The sequence below is a fragment of the Apteryx mantelli genome, chromosome 27 (genome assembly GCF_036417845.1).
Source record: "Apteryx mantelli isolate bAptMan1 chromosome 27, bAptMan1.hap1, whole genome shotgun sequence".
NCBI classification, from domain to species: Eukaryota; Metazoa; Chordata; class Aves; order Apterygiformes; family Apterygidae; genus Apteryx; species Apteryx mantelli.
In genome coordinates this window covers 6,156,891-6,180,478 of record NC_090004.1, presented here as the reverse complement: position 1 = coordinate 6,180,478, position 23,588 = coordinate 6,156,891, and the positions used below count along the sequence as shown (strand labels likewise).

The 23,588-nt window shown below is 43.4% G+C and overlaps 1 protein-coding gene across 4 annotated transcripts; it reads right to left on the bottom strand.

Annotated features, from left to right (window-relative positions):
- Positions 1-127: 127 nt before the first annotated feature.
- KPNA6 (karyopherin subunit alpha 6) lies at positions 128-23,307 on the bottom strand. 4 transcript variants are annotated; one of them, XM_067311617.1, is made up of 15 exons: positions 23,189-23,307; positions 11,942-12,049; positions 10,951-11,084; positions 10,131-10,226; positions 9,742-9,841; positions 9,338-9,432; positions 8,084-8,215; positions 7,772-7,860; positions 6,659-6,758; positions 5,498-5,661; positions 4,532-4,610; positions 3,883-4,008; positions 3,164-3,291; positions 2,455-2,633; positions 128-1,824 (listed from the first exon to the last, which is right to left on the bottom strand). In XM_067311617.1, exons 3-15 carry the CDS (start codon positions 11,077-11,079, stop codon positions 1,640-1,642), a joined length of 1,602 nt encoding a protein of 533 aa, XP_067167718.1. In that variant the 5' UTR covers positions 11,080-11,084; positions 11,942-12,049; positions 23,189-23,307; the 3' UTR covers positions 128-1,639. The 4 variants fall into 4 exon arrangements, with proteins under 4 accessions (XP_067167718.1, XP_067167717.1, XP_067167716.1 ...); XM_067311616.1 differs by lacking the exon at positions 23,189-23,307 and adding an exon at positions 12,125-12,316; XM_067311615.1 differs by lacking the exon at positions 11,942-12,049.
- Positions 23,308-23,588: the final 281 nt, after the last annotated feature.

Here is a 23,588-nt window from a genome sequence, read left to right as displayed (position 1 = left end):
CCGTAATGGCGCCGGGTGCCCGGTGGTGCCTCGGGAACCCGCCCAGAAGAGGGCAGCGGGCGGCCCCGGCCCGGCCCGGCCCTGCCCCGCTCCCCGCCGCGAGCGCACCGCCACAGCCACACCGCAGTCCGATGCACAGATGTAGTTTATTCGTTTAACAGCAAAGGGCTCGCGGCCAGCGCCGGGCCTCGCCTCTCCCCCACGCGCGGTTCGCTACTTCACCAAACGCCAAAGCGGCAGCCGCTGCAGGCCCCGACCGCCGCGCTCCTCCCCGCACGAGCGGCGGTTTTGTTCTCCACAGCCTAGTGTGGTCAAGGGTGGTTTTTTAAAGGAGATCTTGGCTAAGTAAACTCAAGTCTGGCAGAGGAGTTTAAGACAGATCTATGTTTGCTTATACAGTACGTGAGTAAACAGAGGAAAAGAAGCAGGACAACCAGTGAGTGAGTTCACAGACCGTCATTTCCAGGTGTGCCTGCCTCACAGTATGCTATTTACATAAATTACAGAAATTTCATATATATTGTTCTCTGAAGCCCAATTAGACAAATATCTACCTATATATAATATAAAAAATACAGGAATTTGACTCTTCCTTTTGAAGTAAAATGTACATGATCCAACTGTGAGCAGGAGTTAAACCTGAAAACTCAGGCCTGTTGCTACTGAAGTTAACACCGCACACAACACTGCTGTCAAGTGTAGCTATGTCCTCTTCCTCCCCATATAATGATCCACCCAACCCCAGGCAGAAAAACCCAAAACTCAAAACATGTTTTTTTTCATGAAAAAAAAAAAAGTTTTTTCAAGTAAAGATGAAGATGGGTTTCACCATTTCAACAGTTTGTGACTTCAATCAGTAGCAATGCAAACAAAGCCTGTGCAATGGCAGCTGTGCTTCCTCTTTCAAAAGCCACCCAAGCATCCCACCCTCTTCATAGTTACCATCTTTGGGGTTTTGTTGCTTTTTTCCTTGTAGATACCACTAGCAGTTCTTCAAAAAAAGAAAAAAAATCTAGACAAAGGGAAGAATCCTTCCCCCAGAAAGCCTTCCCAGGAGTGGGAGACTTTCCCCCTTCTTTGTCCATTTGCAGTATATTTCAGGGGAACTTGGCCCAGGTCCAACAGGACTGTCCACTGAAGGAGGGTCGCAGAAAGGCCAGGGCTAAACTTTGCTCTTGGCAAATTAGAGTCTTTAATAAAGAGTAACATGTGCAAAAAATTAAATAGATCAACCCAGGTTTCCAGAATTATTGTTGTCAGAATGCTTACTTTCTATTTGTGTTCTTACCCAACCCAATGCTGAAATCTCAATTAAGTACCCGAGGTAAAAAGTGACATTTGGGAGAGATCACCAAAAAGAAAAAACCAAGATGTGCAATCTGTTACCTCAGTGTCCTTCCTCCACCCAGATGCCTGCTTTAAAGACACATATGCAGCAGCAAAAAGAAAAAGTGTGAGAACATCCCCTTCTCTCCATGAGGACAAAGCACTGCTTCTAGTTGTTTCTGAAGGAAGAATTGTTTCCTAACAGGTGGAGTGGGTGTTTAGCCTTCCATTTGCAAGGAGGGGGGTAGGACCATCAGCTGCTCCCAGTTGCTTTCTGGCAAGTTTGTGGTGTTCTTTTTCCCCTCTGGGCACATTATAGCTGGAAACCTTCCATCGGGGCTTCAGATTGCTGGAAGATGAATTGCTGCTGGTTCTCATCTACTTGGGGAGCTAGAGCTGAGTCATCCTCTACTCCAAAGTAGTGCTCAATCAGGTCAAAGGCCTTCTGGTAGATCTCTTGGTTCTCATGACTCTGCAGGAACTCTATCTTATCCAAGCCTTAGAGAAAAGAAAAGTGGCATGTGATGAAACAAGGAGATCCTAATGTTTACACTGTCCCACATCCACCCTTGCTCCTATTCAGGACAAAACCCCTGCCCGTGTTAGATCTGCATTTTGTCAGCAGCACTGACATCTAAAGCTAACTTTTCCTGTTACTCTAGAGTTGCTTGGGGATTTTATCTGTATCAGACAGCATTGACATCTTTACAAGAGTAGGTTTAGCTGATACAGCTCAAGCAGATTTGCTCACAGTTCTCTGCTGAAGACTAAACTGAAATCAGTGGAATTAATACAACTGGCCATGAACGGCTTGACAGTCCTGGGGTTGGAGGGGGAAAGAAGCAGGCCCAGCCTCCCTCCAGCAGGAGGGCAGTGACTGCTTTAGCTCTCCAAATTAAATCCACTGCTGAAAAGGAAGCATCCAAGCAATATACACTCTTGGGAATTTCAAGAATTGCTCTTACTGGGAGAACTGGGACACATTGCCAAAGCTAATTTGGAACATAATCCCTTGTGAGATACACATTTAAATGCTGAGCAGAAGTGAAACCCATGAAGTCAGGCACCTGTCAACATATCCCACAGTTTTCAAAGTCAATAGCAGCAAGACCACCAGGCACAACCTACCATAGGCCTCCTCAATCAGGCTGCAGTAAGGGTTGATGCCTGTCCCGCTCTGGTTGGCCTCCTGCTCTCCAAGCCTCAGGATGTTCTCCAGGCCATTCAATGCCACCTGAACAATCTTTGAGTCCATGACAGTCAGCAGGTCACAAAGAGGCTTGATACAACCCAAGTTTACCAGGTATCTACAGAGAGCACCAAGAACATACACTCAGCTTTCAGGATAGCAAGCATCACTTTCATTTAGAAAAGCTCATGAGAATGAGTCAAACTAAAATAATGTTACCTACTAATACAGTAGTATTTTTACTGTTTTGCAAGCTTAACCTTTATCCACTTATTTCTATTCATAAACAAACCTCCTCTAAAAAAACCCTACCCACTCCCTTTGAAATCCAGGCGATACTCAGATTAAGTCCACACTGAAATTTAATTTGTAAATGAGATTTGGACATTTAGCCTAGTTTAAGCTATTTAAAAATGTGGGGGGAAAGCAGTTTGGATTAGTCTGACACTTGCTTATCCTTTTCCAGAAGGAAACTGCAGTGCACAGCAGAGCACACTGTCTAGCCACAACTTTGCCTGTGTCTCAGATACTCTCCCAGAGGTTCTCCAGCCTACTCCACTCCCTTACTACTTTGCCTTGCAGTTCCCAAAGACATAAAGCTGCCATACATTCAGAATGATTTCCCCTAAGAGGAGCCATAGGGAGTACCTGATCTGCTCTGGAGTTCCTCCTGATGTTGCATTTGTAATAGCCCATGCTGCCTCTTTCCTTGTACGGAATTCTGCTTTCTGCAAGATTTCTATCAGCACCGGGAAAATGTTTGCATCTATGACTGCCTGGAGAGAGAGAACAGTAAGAAGTGTTTGAATTAGCAACATGGTTTCCAAAAGCAGCTGAAAGAAACCTCTATCTCTACTTTCCAATAAACTTTCCAGCCTAAACCTTTTTCAGTGATTCCTCCATTTTATTCCTCTACTAAATCCTATTAGTGTAGGATATTCAATTCCATAACTAGCACAGTAGACAACCCCTCCTTATTACATCAGTACTGTAGAAAGTCTTTCGTCATTTTATCTGCCTTTATATGTAGGCCATTAAAAGGCCAATTAAACCTCAACTAGCTACAGCTTTTCAACAGGGTATCTCTGAGCATGGACAAATGGGGGCTTTATGTCCTTTTCTTATTCCAATGATCCAGCGGGGGGGGGGGACTCATTTCAGAGTAGTCTCTTTGTAGGTACGATTAGCAGATTTTAGCTACTTTATTTGGCAGACAGCTGAGAGCAGCCTGCCTGCAAAAAACATGCAGAACAGAAGTGAAGCTAAAAAAGCCTCTACATGTCAGATAAGAAGATCTGCGAACTCTCAACACTGAACTTGGAATCCAAGCTCACTACACATGAAATGGAAATGCCTCAAAGCTGTACCTGTATTTGTGCTCTGTTTCCTGCTGTGATGTTAGAAATAGTCCAGCAGGCTTCTTTCCTAATTGACTCCTTGGGACTGCTTAATAAGTGAAGGAGACAAGGCAGTGCTGAACAGTTCAGGATCACCTTATGAGAAGGAAAGCAGAAGTGAGGTCACCAGTATCAGGTACAGAGCTAAGTTTTCCACCTTCTTTCAATTTCTACACAGTGGATATTTTATATGGGTGCTGCATTTCCCTCCCTGACCTTTTCAGAAAGAGGAGAGGAAAGGTACTTCTACTATTATATAGCTGTGAAAAAAGGTACCAAAAAAGGTACTTTGCCCCATCTCCCATATATCTTGAAATGAGCCTTTCTGAAGCTCCATTTAAAAACACACAAAAACACACACACACACCACACACATCTAAAGTAACAGAAAGAGAAAAACAGATGCTGTTCTGATGCACTTTGCTTCTAAAAGCTTGCTGCAGCAGTCAGACTAAACCATGCTGATGGAAAACAGACTGCTACCAACTAAAGCACTCGCATTGAAAGAGATCATGCACTGATATGTAAGAGACATACTTTCTGACGACCATAAGTGTCATTAGTATCAAGAGCTGTACTCCTCTTTAGTTGCATCTGTAAGACAGTCAGATCCCCTCACCTGGGTCTGGATGTCATCACCTGTCACTATGTTGCCAACAGCTCGCAAAGCTGGGGAGGCCACTTTGTAGTCATTGTGCCTACAGAAAAGATGTAGGGATAAAACAAGTCTGTCGGATCACATGCACCTGAATCTTTAAGAAATTCTCTCCCCAGTTTCTCACCTGCACAATTTAGAATTCCATCCCCTAGCATACAGGGGACACTATGGACAGAAGTTTTCCATACTACCACAGGATTAGCAGAGACTGAATATAAACTTGTGATAGAGACAGTTTTGAACTTTTACAAACTAACTGCATCACCTTCATCTCAACTAACTATCTGACCCCCTTCCTGAACACAGATGTTGTTAACCCAGAGAGAAAACAGTGAATTTTTCCAGGAGAATTTTGGAAGCAAGTAGCTATTTGTTCTATCAATTCTCAAAATTTTAAGTAAAGAGAAGAGGCCCATGCATTCAATCTGCAAACAGAAAACATTTTTGTCCAAGTTTCCATGTAGATATCAAAAAGACAAAGCTAAGCTTGCTTTTGCTAGACGCTGTTCTTATTGTCTGATTTGTCTAGTGACTAGGCTTCCATGAGCACACTTGAGAAGTCTGAGAGCATGAGACAAACTACGCTAATCAGCGCAATACTCTCCTTTCAGAGAGTGGCCTAAGTGTCAGTCTGGACTTCTGCTCATAAGTTCTTCCCAGTGTACAGTATTAATTGGTATTCCAGCACTAGAATACTCAGTTTCTCTCAGGAAGAAAAGCCAATAAGCTACAGTCCTCAGCCTGCATCAGACCTTAACGTAACTGCTCCAGATTTAGCTAAGGTATCCGAACCATCCTAGATAGTGCCTGGATTCTGCACCCACCAGAAGTGGCAAGTACGCTGTGGCAAATTTTGGTATGAACACATGCTCAGCCACGTGCTGCCCCCTCTCACTGCTTCAGCCCTGTGAGAGACAGGATACTTACATTAACAGCTCCACCAGTCGTCGGCACACACCAGAGTCAATAACTGCTTGAATTTTCTCATTCGGGCCATCTGATAAATAGGAAAGAGCCCAGCATGCATCTGCCAGCAAGTCAGAGTCACTGTTGAATAATAATCGGGACAACACTGGCAGGCAGGGAGATACCTACAACAACAGCAACCACCCGGGAAGGTTAGTCACATTCTGTCAAGGACCACTGCATTTGCATGTAAACATCATGTGGCTACGCTGACTGCTAAGATAAGTGTTGAATGTCCACAGTTTCCTTCCCCAAAGTCAGCAGCTTCCTAGCTGGTTTACACAGCTCAGAGAATCTAAGATTGCCTCAACAGCTTTATTACTAAACAAAAATTATATCCCTTCCTCTTGGACCAAGTCTAGACTTCCGAGACAAGTGCTACTGTGCATGCTACAGTTTGGAAACTGCTTACATTTCTTATATAAGAGCACGCTCCATTTCTTGCTCTTAATAATCCTAAATAGCTCAGTACACAGAGCTGCAACCATCAGTAGTTGCACCTCCGATTACTCTGCTCATTTTTAAGTGTCTTTATTTACACTCAATTCAGATTTCAACCCTCACTGCAGACTCCCCAGCTTTGACAAGTGAACTTTCAAGTGAAATAGATCTTAAACCATTTTAGTTCTACAAAAAAGGATGGGACAGATCCAAATGGCCAGTAGAGCCCCTTAGTGACAGTGGCATAGCAGGAAAGGGAAAACTATCACGGCTCTTAGGTGGCTATAACAGTTTTGAGGGAGTCCTGTTTTGGAGGATTTAGATGTCTTGGAATGAGGTTTTAATCATGATTTGGAACGAATCTCAGACTTCCAGAGTTCATAACAAAAGGGTCCAGAGAAGCCCAGAGCATGTGCTCCTTGCACAGAAGTCAGGGTTCACGCCCCACTTGAGCAGCCCAGCTATGGGCTGCCAACTGAGTGATGTTAAGAGGTTGGCAGAAAGCTAAGTGGGCACTCAAATACCTGCTAAACAACAAGATCTCAATCTCAGCAGGAAGAACCTCACCTTATTCCTTCCTGGAATGGCTTACGAAAGTCCAATTGCCAGAAGTAATTTGGACTAACACCTTGACTGGGTGTCTCCCCACCAGCTGCCTGCCAATAAGATATTTATTCTCACCTTATCAAATTCGGGTGGTGGGTTCTTTCCTCTGCACAAGTTTGACAAGGCCCAAACAGCATTTCGTGTCATCGTCAACCTGGTGGACTTCGTAAGGAGCCTAAAGAGACAGTTACCATGAATTATAGCCTTAGCGTAGAAAGTTACTGGAAATCACCAAGGGAATCAAAACTGAAGAGAGAAAACTATAACTTCAAGGAAGCCAAGCTACTACAATACTTGCTGAGACTCAAGCCATGCTGTTTGTCACTTGAGCCTCTCAATAAGCAAGAAAAATGAAATGCAGCTACTTCTAGGATGAACAGCTCTTGTTCCTAACGATGTAAAGAAACACTGAACAGGAAGGCAAATAACATGGTAGGCAAGTTGCAGAAGGAAGTGTATGTTAGTAGAACGCAGTTCCAAATTTGAATTCAGCCAAGGCAGACACACATTTATCTGAAGTCAGATGGTTCTCACTAGAGACCAGCTGACAGGAACTGCTCTGTGTCTCAACTCTGTAATGACTACCATGAGCCCTGCTGGCTGAGGACTTCAGTCAGCAATTGCTGCTGAAAGAGGCAATTGACAGAAGTGTAGCAACTTAAAAGTCATTTGTGACAAAGCATCAGTATGCCAAGGACAGGGTAAAGTAAACGTTATTTTTTCCAAGAGCAGTAAGTAGTACTTGAGAGCACACTCCCAAGAAAGACACCACACTAGCTGCAGAGAGAAGGCAGTATGCAGAGACCTGCTCCCCTTCCTCAGTCCTAGAGGAGCCCATTCAGACAAGCTTCTGAAACTCGGAGCACAAGCATGAGGAGCAGGCATCCAAAAGGACACACACTGAAACAGCAAGCCCCGTGACCTCAAAGACGAGCACACTGCGAGGGCACTCACTTCAGATTCAGAGCGGCATAAAGGCTTGTGAGAAGGCATGTTATCTACCAAGTCCCACTCTACTTTATCAGATATTGTCTGAACAACTGCCAGTTTATCTGTTACCAATGGTTTGATTCCCAGTAAACATTGACACATATTGCTAGGGAACCTATTGACTTAGCATGCATGTTGCTCTGCTGTAGTACAACGGGACTTCAAGAACTGTATTGGCAAGTATTCATGGCTACTCACATTAACAAGGGAGGAAGAATAGCGCAGTTAAGGACATAATCTCTACACACAGAGCTGTCTCCAGCAATGTTCCCCAATGCCCAGACAGCCTGAAAGGAAAGAGCAACAGTTTTAGCATTCACAAAGTCTCTAAACAGAAGAAGAAAAAGGCAGTGTGCTAGGAAGGCATTTGCCTATAACTCCAGGTAACTGATACTTCAATTCCTGGTCTGAAGCCAGTTGTTAGATACCACTCATTTTGAACACTGCATTTTAATCATTTGTGGCCCACTGTGGTTCTCTCCTACCGCTAAAGAAAGAAGTGAGCCTTACCTGTTCTTGAACATCCTCAAAGTCAGAGTTTAACAGCTCTATAAAGATAGGAACTGCCCCAGCCTCAATTACTATTTTCGTTTGTTGGGAGGTTCCTGATGCAATATTCGTCAGTGCCCAGGCTGCTTCAAACTGAAACAAGCAAATAAATGACACAGGCATGAATAAAAATTCTGATACAGCAAGATATTCACCGCTGAATTTTGGTTGTTATTCTTTTGTCCTCTATTAAAGGTTGTGAGAAGGGGGGAAAAAAAATTACTCCATGAAACACCTCAGTACCTGAAGAACAGATTTTACTGCCTCGAACAGCAAAAACATGTCCGCTAAATGCTTTCTCAGAGGCTATAGCTTCTCAAAGGATTAACAAGTGAAAACACTGTCAGTCACACCACATCATCCCACTTGTATGACCACTTTCCAGTACGACAAGTGAAAACATGTAGCCTAGAATACACATGAAGTAGAAAGTTTCATCTATCCAGCACAGACGGCCAGTTCTAGTCCACCCCCTTGTCTAATACTACAGAGATGCCTTAAGTTCAAGTGAAGTTGAGCAACAAGTTCTCCACTTTTGTTGCTCATTCATTACTTGATTTAAATATAGATTTCCATTCAGTTCTCCTTGAAGGTAAACCCCTATGATATGAGGTCTTGGGCTGGAGGGCAGGAAGGAAAATTGTCATCAACTCTGACATCAAATCCCATGTATGGAAGTATTTTTAACTCTCATAAAGTAACTATAGTTATTACCAAGCTGGAAGGAATCTCAAGAAGCCATCTAGTCCATTCCTCTGCCCCACAGCAGAATCAGCTCTACCTAAGCCATTTCTAACAAGATACTTAGCCTGTTCTTAAAAGCCTTCCAATAATGGAGATTTTTCCCTACACAGTTTTTTCCTTACACAGTTTATTCCAGGGCTTAAGTACCTACTAGCAGAAAGGTCAGACAAACTTTCTTCTGCAACTTAGATATGATTTCTTGTCCTACCCCAATGGACAGCATATGTAAGTTATCGTTTTTGCTAGTATTCTTCCAGGAATTGAATTTAGGGCAATTCATAATTCCCTTTCTTTTGCCTCTTTACAAGCTTTATGCACCATCTTTATCTTTTCACATCCACAATATGATCTGCATCTTTTGGGTTCAAGACATCACTTTTCCCTAATGGCACTTGTGGGTTCATGTTGCTCAGCTGTGAAGTTAATGGTTACATGCCATGAGGAATTCATACCACAGAGACTCTCCCTTACCTGTAGCGTGCAGTTTTCACTTCTTTTCAGGAATTCAACAAATCTGTCCACCACTCCCTGAGTGTTTATCACTTCATCTATTGGAGGATTTGGCTCTGAAATAGCAAGGCAGCGTCAAAACAGTATATAGGCCTAGTACAGAGGAGTAAACAAGCATGGACAATTATGGAACTGAATGGTTTCCAAGCTGTGCTCAACTGGACAGGTCAGCTCCTTAGAATCACCTTCTGAACAGTTCATCCAATCATAAGCCATTAGCAAATTTACTAGATGATCAAGTTTCTAGATTAATACTTTCCCCAAACCCAAAGTTGCTAAGCTTCTGTATAGCACAAGTCCACAAGTGTTCTCAACAGAAAAGCTATGTCGGATCTTGTACCATGGATAAAATCAGCTATATTTACCTTTGGACAGTAGCTTCCTGAATTTCTGGGTGGTTGCTAGCTGAAGATCAGGGTCATCTGAGAAAAGCATCTCTACCATCTCTCTTGTAATCACTCCCTCCTGAAAGGGCGGAAAGGGGACAGAACCATTCCATTTCACACCGGGGTTACTAAAGGTATTGCAGTCAAGGCCACCTATTGATTTTGTGCTTAGCTAGTAATCCAAAGATTCACAACTCAAAATTACAGCACACTATTTTGATTCCTGGAAGACACTTCCAGTTCATCATAGGAACACTTGCAGCATTCTCAGAAGTGGGGAAAACAAAGGCAAAGCTTGTCAGTTCTATGCACTCTGCAGCATTAAGTCTATCTGAAGGTGTGATTGCAACAAGGAAAAGGCACCTTACCCCACATGTTGTGGAACTGACATAGGAATCCACAAGGAGGCTATCAAACATGGAGGCATCTTCATTAATCAGTTCCACATTTCTTCTTTTAAAGAGCTAGGGGGAAAAAAAAAGAGTCTTTATTAGAAAGCAATGATGAACAGTCTTCACAACTAGATATTCTTGTTCCACAAACAAGATACTGTCAGCTAGACTAAACGCAACCTGAATAGAAAAGCAGTCATTAATAACAGCTCTGCACTCTGAAGACTAGTTTGACATACAAACCTTGATAATAAAACAAGTCAAGTCTTGCCCTCAGATATGCAAATACCCAAATCACTGAAATACTGATATAGACAAGTGCAGAATTTAGCCTAACAAGCTCAGGAAACTAGGGAGAAGACAGCTTGTAGATGACACACTAGAGCAGCACATATTTAGTCAGAGCCACACACATCACTGGGAACTCTCACTTTCACAGACCTCCAAGCTAAAAAAACAGCTCAGAGTTGAAAAATACTTTCAGCCCATACTTTCATTTATTTATCCTGCTTCTTGAGGAAACAATCCCATTCACTAATTGATCAAAAGTCTTAAAAGCAAGGATCTATGAACAAAAGCCTCCAAGACCCCAAGGACAAAGAGCTTGGAGAGCTCTTGATGTGAGCTATAGTCTGTACTAGATGCACAGCAAAAAACAAACAGTAAAATCTCAGTTGGAACAGGAAAATAGGACTGCCAACAAGACTTAATACACCAACCCTTGAAGGTTCCAGTCTAACAGGAGCACATTCCCGATTGTGTTAAGGCTGTATACAAGCTAGTCAAGGTGAGTTACCTGTTGCTCTCGTTTCTGTTTGCGCAGTTGGATCCCTTCCTCTTCTCTTCTCCGACGCATTTCCTCAGGATTTAGGGCTTTATTCTTGTAACTCTTCATTCGATAGTTATCCTTTGCAGGGCTCGCCATGGTTTCTGTAAAGAGAAAAATATCTGCTTCAGATTTCTTTTCATTCTCCATTCTATAACCCAGCTGCCTTCCTCAAAGTCAGCACACATGAGAACAGGCATGGAATAGCCAGATCAAACAGCCTTTAAGATTAAAAAGCAAGAGTTGTCTTCTTAAATGCTGAAGCAGAAGTTTCAAGTTAGAATGTGATTCTGACCTTAGTTCACATGATATGTTAAGACAAGAGTATTATAAAGTTTCTAGGAAGCACAAGCATAATTTATTGCTCTGAAAGCAACCTCGACCTGACTTCAATATCAAGCACGCTACCTATATGAAAGACTTCTACTTAAACAGCTTCATTGTCCTCGAGAGGTGTATATCTAACTTCTACTTGGGTTTTCAGCAGAAACTGTTTCCCTATCATCATGGCATAAATCACATCTTAAAGCTTCTTTCCCAGATTCAAAGGCCTATTGAAGACCATCTGGCAAGAACTGGATTGTCAATCAACACGACTACATCAACTTCAATATTTTAGAGCAGCCTGTGAAAGCATCCAAATTTGTACGCATGACAAAAATACAACATAATTCACAGCAAACACTGAGGCCTTGATTTCACGCTTCTAACAAACATAAAAGAAAAAAGAAAAAAAGCTGTATGTAACACAGTAGCCTGGTGGGACAAACATGGCCTAAGTGTTCAGTTCTTGACCTACTTATTTTGCTGCTTCATATTTATCTGACTACTGCAGTACTTCAGACTTGATTACTTGTTTATTTCCCTCCCGGTCAGGGAAGTGACACTCCGCTGCTTGGCACAGTGAGAGCAACCAGGACCAAGCAGTAACCTGAGCACAAAAGGATATCAACTCCTTAACTGCATCCAACTATAATCCACTGCTGTGACCAGATCAACTCCTTGCATCTTCCCAAAGGCTCCCTTTCTCCAACTTATGAAACAGGTTGTTTGGCTTCATTTCTGTGACCTTCAAAGGACAGGAAGGAAACAATTATGATATACAGTATCAAAGTGCCAGTTAACCCTGTGACCAACAACTTACTTTACTCTGTCAGTCTGCTGGATACCAGTATCTTTGTTTTCTTCCACCTGCCTTTAGCACTTGGAAGGAGTGTCCTGTGAAAGTCTGCAATGCTATCTCATTATACTTTTTCTTTCAAACTTTGAGTGCTCCTCAGCCACGTTGCTTACAGAAAATTTAACTCTGACTGTTATCAACTGCCTCCAGCCGTTCTGGAACCATTCCAAAGTCAGCTGTAGAAGTTTCAGAGCTCACTGCCCTACTACTGGGAAAGCCCACAGCCACGCCAGGGAAAGACACACAAGCAAGGCATAAATATCCAACATTTCATTGTCAAGGAAAAAGAAAACCACTTGAATTCATGTGTTATCATGAGAGGCAACAAAATACTTTCGTTCTATGATTTCAGAGAAATAGCTAAAAAAGACAGAACACTAAGTATTCTGAGGAAAAAAAACTCCGTTTCATAGTATCTGCTTTCTAAGAGGACATTCCCTTACCTAGCCAAAACATCAAGAGGCTGTTCTTGTGAAAAGCAATGGAAAAAGCAAAAACCCCACTAAGATCCAAGTTCCTCTGGTCATCTGCACTGTGACAAACACGCATGTCCTTGGCAGACAGCCCTGACCCCATGCTGTCCAGAGTTGCGAAACCATTTTGAAGCTTGGCAACTGACAGCTGCAGCAAGAGACAACATCATGCTTGAAGAGATGATGTAGCATGATGAGCTGTAAGTTTACTGGTAACTCTGAAGTCTGAAAAAAACAACCATAACTCTTCATCAGCAAAAGCAGTATTCCAGTGCAAGACTAGAAAGCCCTTTTCAGTAACCTGCTTAAGAGACACTAACAATCTGAGCATCTGCTTAAGTGGTCAGAATTTGTAAGAAAAAGTGACTACATCATCCTAAGCACCACTAAGGAAGATGTATACAGCCTTAAAAAAAGATTGCAAGACAAGCAGAGGCTGAAGACCGCAGAGAAACTATTCAACTGCTCCCACTCATCCATCCCTCTTCCCAGCAGCCCTTTAGGCCAAAATTGCAGGGAAGGCATCTTATTTACTGAATAGCAACTAATTCAGAAGGTAGAGAAGATTTAGGAACAAAATCCATAGGCTTTAGGGGTTTATATCTGCTCTCACAGTAGCAAGATGCCATCTATACACAGATTTTAATTCAGGAAATATTAACTACTGCTGCTTGTTCTGTAGGTGTAAGTGTTCCTATTACTATCCCAACACTAATGGCTGTTGCATCTACACAAAAGAGCAACAGTTGCTAGTTTAATTCAGAAAGATGACAACAGAACCCCTAACGAAGTCAAATTTGTTACCTCCCTTTGGAAGGTGAGGTCCCCAATTAAAAGGTAGTTTTAAGAAAGGGAGGAGGGGAAAAGTGATTAAGTGGGTTAATACTATATACAGGATTACCAGCCAGTTAGTCATATAAATAGCTAAGGGACACATGACAGTTCAGCTGCCTGGAAGCTTGCACAATCCCACTCAGCTAGGCACACCCTGCGCACCGCTCTGCACAACCTGGCTTCTGGGTGTCAGGAAAACAGCTACGGAAGTTAGGCCACGCTACGAGCTCTCAGAGCACACTAAGCATGCCCTGTACCTCGTATGACAGAGCTAAAAACACTGTTGTGCTGCCAGGGAATCCCCCAAAAATACAGCTAGCCACTGAAGAGGGAGCTTCGTGACAGCTGTATAACTATACACCACTGTCCAGTGGTGTACCTTGCACTTGTTTTTCTACTATATCTGGCACACATTTACCACTACAGATGCTGCTGACTTTTTCCAGTCTGTCATCTGTCTCATTACTTTAATGAGATTGTAATGCTAATTTGTTATATTACATCTAATTTCTATGGAAACAGATGAATGTCACAAATGCAGGATTATGACTTCACTGTGAGCTCAGCAGATGCTGTAGGCAGCACAGACTGCAGCAAGCACAAACCTACGAAAAACAGAACAGCCAGTAAGAGGCCAAGCACATACAAATTCTTTACTTGTAGTGTTTCAGTACAAAACATCTAGCTAATCCAGCATACCTGCAAGTCAGGCTTCAGCGTTAACTGTTAACTCCAATTCTATCAGTGTAAACACCCACAAAACTATCTCACTAAGTCAGACTACTGGAGTAATTTGGATTTTATTGTTAGGAAAAGCATCATCTACTCAGAGGAGTGATGCTCAGACAATGCTCAGGCCAGATTTTCACTTTGCATTTTAACTGTTGCTCTGAGAAGTTTCTGCTTTTAAAGAGGCATTCTTGATTGCAAGACAGCCATGAAAACCTAACCAGACCAAATTTCTTTTAAATAAAAGCTCTAAAGCTTTAGTTGCTGCATTTAGGCAGCTGCCCTAACCTCTTAGAAGTGCTGTCCTACAGTAGTGTCCTGTATCTCTCCTAGGAAAGGTTTTTCTTTTCTAAAAACCTACTAAGCCCTACCTTAAATCAAGATAGCATCAGCTCACACCTTGAATTACAAAGTTGTTCTGATGTTATTCCAATCAGGACTTCTGGACTCCGAGCTTAACTACAGTGCTCGAAAAACTACGCGAGAAGACCGTTTCCTTCTGCACCGCAGTGGTTGAGCCACAGCCTGTCAGCCGTCTGCAGCGCGCCCAGAGCAAATCACACAGCCTGCAGCTGCTCCCGGTACCCCTTTTCTGAGGCCACAAGCAGCCTGCCGACCAGATGAGCCGCTCTGGCAGTGCCTGCAGCCTGCTCATCACCACTAGCCTCTGCCCTCAAGCCCTGACCAGCCTCCTGTTGGGACAGGTACACGCACCCATTGCCGGCACGGAGGAAGAAAACTGCAGGCACCCAAGCACAGGTGCCTTGGGGCACAGCTCTGAGCCAGCAGAGCCAATCCAACAGCTCACTGCACAAGAAGGGCAGACCTATTGCACGTATTATATATATATCTCAGTGCAAGACAGAACAAGGAGAAGGCTATGCAGCCACCTAGCTAGAATGGCCGGACACCACAATCCCTTCACAACAGGCACAAGACCATATTTTTCACTCCGAGCTGCTCATGCAACAAGGTAAGCTCAACTGAGTTTGCCCAGAGTAAAGTGAAGCGGGGGAGGAAGCCACCCACACGAAACAAATCCCAAAAAACAAAGCCACACGCATGTCTTTTTCAGAGCAATACTGTTAGACAAGGGCCAGAGCTTGCCCTGTTCTACTGAAAGATCAGCACAGCATGAACACATTGGCAGAGAAAGGAAAACAGTAAGAATTAGGAGACAAGAGCCTTAGTAAAGGCACCTCCTCCACCAAGAGGAAGAACAACAAATAGTCTTTCCAAGTAACAGCAAAAGCCAGTCCAGCTACTTATATTTCAGGCCCTTGCTCATACTTTGTTCCTACCATCCTAATCCCCTGCTGCAAAAAACAGCCTAGCTTTCTAGGAACCTAGTTTCCTCTAAATTTAGCATCCCTTGGATTAACCTAAAACATTAAAACCTCTGTCTTTTCCTTTTTCACTGGTCAATTAAACCTGATTACTGGAAGTTCCTTTGAAATATCCAAGTTTCCTTAACAGTATATGGCCATTCACCTACCACTGGTTACAAAATTGCTCAAACTGCATTACCCTTAGGTTAAACTCTTCTAGCCACGTTCGTCTTCCCCAGTGCAGAGGTAAAAAACAGCAGAGATAAAGCTTGTACTGCCTGTTAAAAATACAGCCTGCAGAGCCTTCAACCCATCTCTTCTTAATACCTCCACAAACAGTTCTACTAATCTGCAAGAGCATTAACTCACTTTCCAAATATGAAGATCACTTGAGGATCTGCTATTTCACAATGAAAAAACTCATGCTGTTCACTCAAGAAAAGCACAAGGAGACTTACATAGTTAACCCCACTTAAAATAGTGTTCTGACCAAGCCTGGACCAGATACCACTTCTGCTCTAGGAATCCCCTGACCTCACATAGTCCCCTAAATTGGGGCCTTTTATAGCCAACTATCTCCTTGCAGTAGTGAGGCTTATTCACAGCAGCTCCACTGAAGAAAAGTGATGGTATTTGCATTTAAATAGAGCTCTCCTATTGAGCATCTGAGCTCTGCACCTCCAATCAGATCTGCCAACTATTAGCCCCAAGATGCCAAACCAGATATTAAATTCAGTGCTAACATGACACATTAAATAGATTTAAGGATTATCAGGCTGCATATATAAAGATTTATTTCTATATCCTGAACATACAGCAGCAGGTAACCCTGGCTCTGCAGGACAAATTCTGAAATCCGTTTGTACATGTTTGACAATTTGCTTTAATAGAGCTCAGCCACAAAGCTTTGCTTAGACACCTCAGAGACCACGCAGCTGTAAGGCTCACTGAAGAGCAAAATGCTTCCTAGCCCTGGCTCAGAAGGACTCCTTTGTGCTGATGAAGAGCAATAATTGGTGAGTTTTGCAGAAAGACCAGAAGAGAACATGTACTAAGTGTCATATAAACTCAAATATACCCTATTACCCCCCCCAGGCTAAACTGAAAATACCAGGGATGACCACTGCACAAAATCAGCTTTTTAATAACTTTTTAGAAGACTGGCCTACATCGTCAAGACTCACATTATTAAAAGTCCATACAAAACAATCAACTTCTCTATTATTCTTCATTATTTTCTCCAGAGGGGGGAGAAAAAAAGAAAACCCACATGGGATTTCTAAAGCCCTGTAAGATCTTGCCTCCTGGTACACAGCACATCTTCAGCACACACAGTTAAAGTCTTCATGCCAACGAGCTGTGGATGCCAACACCTTTGGAACAAAGTTATTGACAAGAACTATGCAATTTAAGTCAAAGCAAGGCTTTATCAAGCTAATCATAATTCATACTGGGAAGGACTTTAGGTATTCTGTGAGCTGAGAATCCTCTTATAAGAGTTACAGAAGCAGTCAAACTTAGGGACAAAGTTTAACTGAGCAATACCTTTTCCTTTCAATTCTTTGTATTAAAGAAACCCTCAGGAGATGGAAGAATCTTGGCTCCTGCTGTAGGTCTTGTTGGTAAGTTTGCTTCACTGAGGAAAAAAAACCTTTTTTGTTCTAATCATTCTTCAGTCCCTACCATATATTGAATGATGAAGAGTATTTACAGTTTAAATAAAAGAACAAGGAAAAGCAGTGATAAAAATTTGACTTTGAAGGCTCAGCAGAGCACTCAAATCCTGTAAGCATCTATGTAAAGGCCAACATAAGCTACAGTTTTCAGCTAGAAAACTTTAATTCCAGGGCCATTACCGCCACACCAAGATTATCGCAGCTTCTTAATGTTACTGGATCAGAAACCCAATCTCACTTTTCTCCAGATGTTGTTCCTCCCATTTCTCTGCGTTACAGAAAGCATTTGCTTCAAGCATTTTTCAGCTGCTGATTAAAGCCTCCCAGCTGAGTCACTGCAGGGACTCATATGTCTAAATCAGGACTTGTGCTGCTGAGTCAGACTGAAGCGATAGAACAGAGAAACAGTTACACTGACAAATCTGGCAACACTTTTAAGCCTAAACACCCTTTCACAAAGGTAATCTTTATAAGATGCCCAGTAATAGAGCTGTAATGGGTATAAGACACATACCCCTAAGACAAAGCCTGCCAGCAAGGAAGGCTGACAGCCACGTGTTCAGGGTGGGATATGGTAGCAAGATTATACAAGTGTAACCAAATGTATTTGATGAATTCCATTAGCTTTGATCAATTAGTGCCTACATGGTACATTTCAAAGCCAGCCCAGCTGAGAGCGAGGGCTGGACCAGGTGGCCTCTGAAGGTCCCTTCCAATCTATGTTTTCTTGTGATACTATAAACTTGGTCAGTTACAATTAAAAACAAAAACAAACCTAACTTGACTAGCAAAACACAGCAAGTGAACTACAAAGTTTCATTTGACCAGCCTCACTTGCTACATTCCTTGGATTTTTTTCCACCTGGCAGCAAGTTCGTCCATTTCATATACTGGCCTGAAAATCCAGAGGATTTCCAGGCTCCTCCTGGCCTGCCTCCCTGTTTGCACAGGCTCCGAGCTAAGTACCTGCCCCTGCGGCATCACACCCCTGCCCTGCTGCTGCAAGGCAAACTGCCACAAGTACAGCAGGGGTTACCACTCTTTGCTGTCCTCACACTCCTCGTATTCATGGTCCAACACATCAGTCAGCGCAACAAAATCTGCTCCGAGTCGCAGGGGGATTCAGAAAGCCACTTCACAAATTCATACACCTTCAGGGTACCAAGGAGATTCACAAACTGAACGGGAAACACAGGACTCTCCATTGGAACAATTATCAGGAGAAGCAGCTTGGTAGATTTTTCTCTGTAGAGTTTGTTTTCAACAAAATGCCTGTGCTTTCAACACTGTGCCCTTCAGGAATAGCACAAAGTTTAAATTATTAAGCTGATTTAGTAGTAGACATCAGAGCAGTTCAGATCATACAGAGTGAACATTTTACAATTAGAAGAACAAGAGAGCAGTACTAAAACAGAGATTGAAGACTCTCATATTACCTGAAAATGTTGACAACCTCTTGCGTATATTACAGTTAATGGGGCATTTCTTTAAGAAAAAAGAAAGCTTTTGTGATATTCTTAGAGCTGGGGAAGGAGAGGACTGGAAGGATATGCCAATCATTATCTGAAGCTACAAAGAGTCAATAGCAGGCAATGGGTATTAGGCTGACTACACATTATTGCTTCATGATCTCTCTTTTCTCCAGAAGGCTTAATGGCTAACATTTGTTCCTCAAATTCTCATTATTTCTGCAGTCAGCTAGTCAAATACAGCTCACAAGAACACATTGACAGTTAAGCCTTGGAAACTTGATTCAGTATGAGCTGAATGCCCAGCTATATCAAGTATTTTGCTTTTTTGAGTCAACCAAGCCAATTGGTAGCTGTGGTATGAATCCAAAGTACTTGGAGATCACTGATCAGATGGCATTATAGGTCTGTCATGCTAGTTTTGGACATGAATTTCTTATTGCTATCATCTATTTACAGCTGGAAAGAAAGCCGCTGGCCACTTCTACATTCTTTCTCTAATTGACACTTCTTTCCTCAAACTGTCGGCAAAGCTGCTGTTTTAAGTGAACAAACAAAACCATTCAGTGTAACAGGGACAATGGAACAGTATTAGGTATTTCTGAAGTGTTTCAAAACCTAACCCCTCTCTGGCATATTAACATTAATCAACAATTTCTTTGTAAATTTAAAGAGCGTCACTTTGAAAGCCATAGCTGAAGTCTTGCAGCTGTAGTAGTAGTAACATCTGAGGTTAGCTTAAAATAAATTATTAAAATTACTTCTAAGTTTACAATTAGCAGTGCTTAAGTGAATTTTCTGTGTTTCTTCTGTATGTCATTTTCTCATTTGTGAAAAAGTTCCTTAACTTTGAGAAGCAACAGAAAAAGATTCATCTGCAACTCAGATCATGTAAAGTATTTTACACCTTTCTGACCACTGAGATGTCCTTAGTTGAGCACACTGAACTGAAACACCTGCTTTACAAGGTAACAGAAAAATTCTTTGTAACAGCAGCTACAGATAGGGACATATCAACTTCTCTGCAGAGAGTTCTCTTCTAAAAAAGTGCATCTCATACAACTTAACTATTTCAGTTGAGACTGTAGAAAGAAAAGGGTAAACAATCCATGCTTCTTAAATACAAGTCAAATGTATTCTGTAGAATTACCTGTATACACCCATATAAAAAGACAGCTCTAAATTTCTATAGAAAATTAGCTAAGAATAGGTTCTTATATTAAATCTGTTATTTTATCTACCTGTGATTTTTGATAATTTTACAATGAAGAACAAATTGCAAAAAAAAAAAAATCACTTCATTGCTCAGAAGATACAGAGGGACAAGAAAACCAAACAGCTATGCACACGGGAAAAGACAACTACATAAGTCCTGTCAAAGACACAGCAACTGAAGACCTTTCCTTCATGGTTTTGAAATTATCCCAGCTGGTGTTAAACCCTGGAAAAGTATCAAGGGTTTGTGGTCTTGTCACTTGCGCACTTCTGTTTCGAATGTTTTAACTCTGTTGCTTTTACGCTCTCATGCAGGTTCTTCGAGTGTTTACTACGAATGAGCACCGCACAGATTCAGTAATCTCCAAGAGCTGTCTTGAACACAGCCTGCCGCTATCCCCGAGCTGGGTGCTTTGCACACAGTACATTCTGTGCTAGTAAAACGCTTATCCATGCAGTTATTTGGCTCTCTGGTGCAGCAGTCACCATTGGCTCATTCCCTTCTGTTTTAGCTACCAAGAGCCAGTGATGTGATATCATTACTGGAATGCGCAACCGCTTTGCTGATGGTGCTGGCTGCAGAGGGGGAAGGGAAAAAAGCAAAAAACGTTTTCTTTGAGAGAATTAACAACCATACAGTGTACTTGTCTTTCATTAGGATCAGTCTAACATTAAGACTCCTTTTACCCTACCTGTGCTCCAATGTAAGGACCCACCTAATCCTCAGTCCAGCTCTCAAACACTAATTTCAACTCTACCACCTCCTAACCTTTTCACCCCAAATCTAAAGTTCGGGAGCTTTAAGTTCTTTGCAACCCGATTCCCATGTTCCGAGACATTCAGATTTCCTTAAGAGTGTACTGATGATCTACCAGATATAACAATCTTTCACCTGAGGCCAGACAGTCCTTTGTAACAGTTCTGAAAAAAAACAAACAGTAAGTCTTTGACTAAGCCAACTCAAACTCAAGACACGCATGAGTTATAGGAGTTAAAGCAACCAGAAACAGTGGACAGCAGTGAGAGAGCTGTAAGATCCTGACAAGCTCATCATTCCCCACATGTGCTTTGCTACAGAAACAAAACAAACAATACTGGCTGATTTTTGATGAGCAAATTTGAGGTTGAGTCTCACTAGTTGAAAACTGAAAGGATGAAAGAATTAGTACTTTCACTATTACACTAGCCATTTTAATGATTGAGCTCCCCTTTACAAAGTTCATGTTTGCTCTCTGCTAAACACAAGCAAACAAAGCAAACTAGCCAAATAACTAGTTAAACTCATCATCCATCAGCCACAGAAGTTTTGGTTTAAGAACTGAGATTACATATTGCTCCATACGCTAAGCGCCACAATAAAGATATTAGACATGTAATTTGCACAGTGACCGAAGGAAGACCTGATGACCATTTCCAGTAACACTGGCAAGTCCAATATTCTATGACTGCTTACAAAGCACAACTGTATTCAACCTGCAACATACAAAAGAAAAAGGGGTAGCAATGTTGTCCTTCCAAAACATAGCCGCATTACCCCAAAATGCTGACAAAGCAGTCCTGGTTTATTAAAAAAATAAATAAAAAACAGTAACACTAGAACAACTCAAAGGATGAATAGTATTAAGTTGTTGCTGTCAAGAAAAAAAGTCTGCTTGAAGCTCCAACAAGAAACTGAGGAGCAGGAGGGAAAAGGACAAGAAAGCTCCTTTGCATAAGTGTCCTCAGCTGTGGATAACACACAGTTTTCAGACATTCACCAACAGGCCTGAGGGCATTTTTCTACTCAAAGTTGCCAGTCAAGATTCTAAATCTCAAGCTATAATTTAAGTTTTAAAAGCTACTCTAGACTGGGTAGTTCTGTAGCCATTGCATATGCAGACTTGCAGCCACTAACTTCTTCTGGAACATCACAAGAGGCGTTTGAAGATGGAACAAGAGCTTCTGACAAGGTCATTTTGATCAAGCTGCATCCCACTATGAAGGGCATTTTTAAGACTTCTGAAGGCAGGTCTGGTTAAAAGATAATACTGCTGCTTAAAATGGATAAGAAACTAGTCCTTACTTCACAGAGGAACCTTATTCTATTTTGTAAGGGATAAGCCTGCTATAAGCTTGCTTTTCACATTTACCTCATCCATTCAAACCCTGCCTTGCTACTTTAAGCCTCAAAAAAGTGACATTCTTGCTTCCTTGAGTAGGGAGCCTTGATTTGGAGCTATGTCGAAGACAACAAAAGCAGTCTTCTGTTATTGAAATGCCTTTTGAAGGGCAATGCTCAGTTATGATTTATTTGTAGCTAGCAAGATAGCTATCTGCTATCTCTCTGAGCCCTTGCTTAAGTATATTTAGTTATACGCTTATGAATATACAAAGTCACCCACTGTATTTGTTTCCTGTACAGTGTCAGGAGACGTATTTGTTTGTTTGGTCTACAGTGACATGCTGTAGAGAATCAACGCTACCTGACAGCCTCTGTGCATTTATGCTCACATTTCAAACAACATCAGCAGCAGCGTAAAGAGTTCACTCCAGATTTTCTACCATGGCAAGAGAAAAAACATAATCATGTGCAAGGAGGGTTTCCATCTAGCTTAGTTTGGAATTATAACTCGTAATTGAGATTTATACAACATGGTGTGGTAAAAATTGTATCCTACTGTATCAGTATAACACACAGAATAACATGCAAGGTAGAATAAGCAGGGCCCTGCTAGGTTATTAGAACACCGAACAGTATAGTCGGGGCTCATTTCGTCCTAGACTCTTGCAGACTTCCGAGTTTAAATTAACCAGACATCAGAGATGTGACAGCAGGCCACGGGCACTCCGAGGAAGCTTCAGTAGCGGCAGCTCCCTTCAAACACCACCGTCTCTGAAGGCTCCGGCTCCGTGCCCGGGCCGGAGGGAGCTCCCCGCCCCCAGGCCCCCCCGGTACCGAACAACCCCGCTACCCCCCGGCAGCCCCCGCCGCGGCGGGGCCGGAACCGGGCCGGGCATCACCAAGCCGCTCCGAGCGCCGCGGAGGGAGCCGGCAATAGCCCCTAAAACCCCTAAAACACCCCCAAAACCCCCGGCCCCGCCCGCAGGGGGGCGCCCCGGGGAGCTGCGACCCTCCCGCCCGGCCCCGCGCGCAGCCCCAGCGCGGCCGGGAACCGCCGGAGCGGGGCCGCCCGCGCCCCAACGCGGCCGCGGCTCCCCCGGCCCGGCCTGGCCCGGCGCCCCTCAGGGCAGCGCCGCGGCGAGGGGCACGGACGGGCTGCTGCTGCCGCCGCCGCCCTGCCCGGACCCCCGCGGCCGCCCTCACCCATCGCGGCTGCTCCGGCTGCGGCTCCCGAGCTGCGGCGGCCACAATATGGCGGGCAGCGGGAGAGGGAGGGCGAAGGGAGAAGGCGACGAACGGCAGCCGCGAAGGGACAAACCTCCTCCGGCGCCGCGGGCGCCCCGCCCCTTAAAGGGGCAGGGCGGGGAGGGGGCGGGGCGACCCGCGCCGACAGGGCGCCCCCAGCGGCCGGGGTCGGCACCGCGGCGGCACCGGGGCGCCGCGCGTGGGGCCCGGTCCAGCCTGGCACCGGCCCCCCGAATCCCGCCGGCAGCGCGGTGGCGGACAACAGGCCAGGACAAGAGGCGCCGAAACGCTCTAAGAAGTCCTTTTATTATAAAGTTCATCGCCGATCCCACATGTCCTTCGCTGCTCCCCTGCTCTG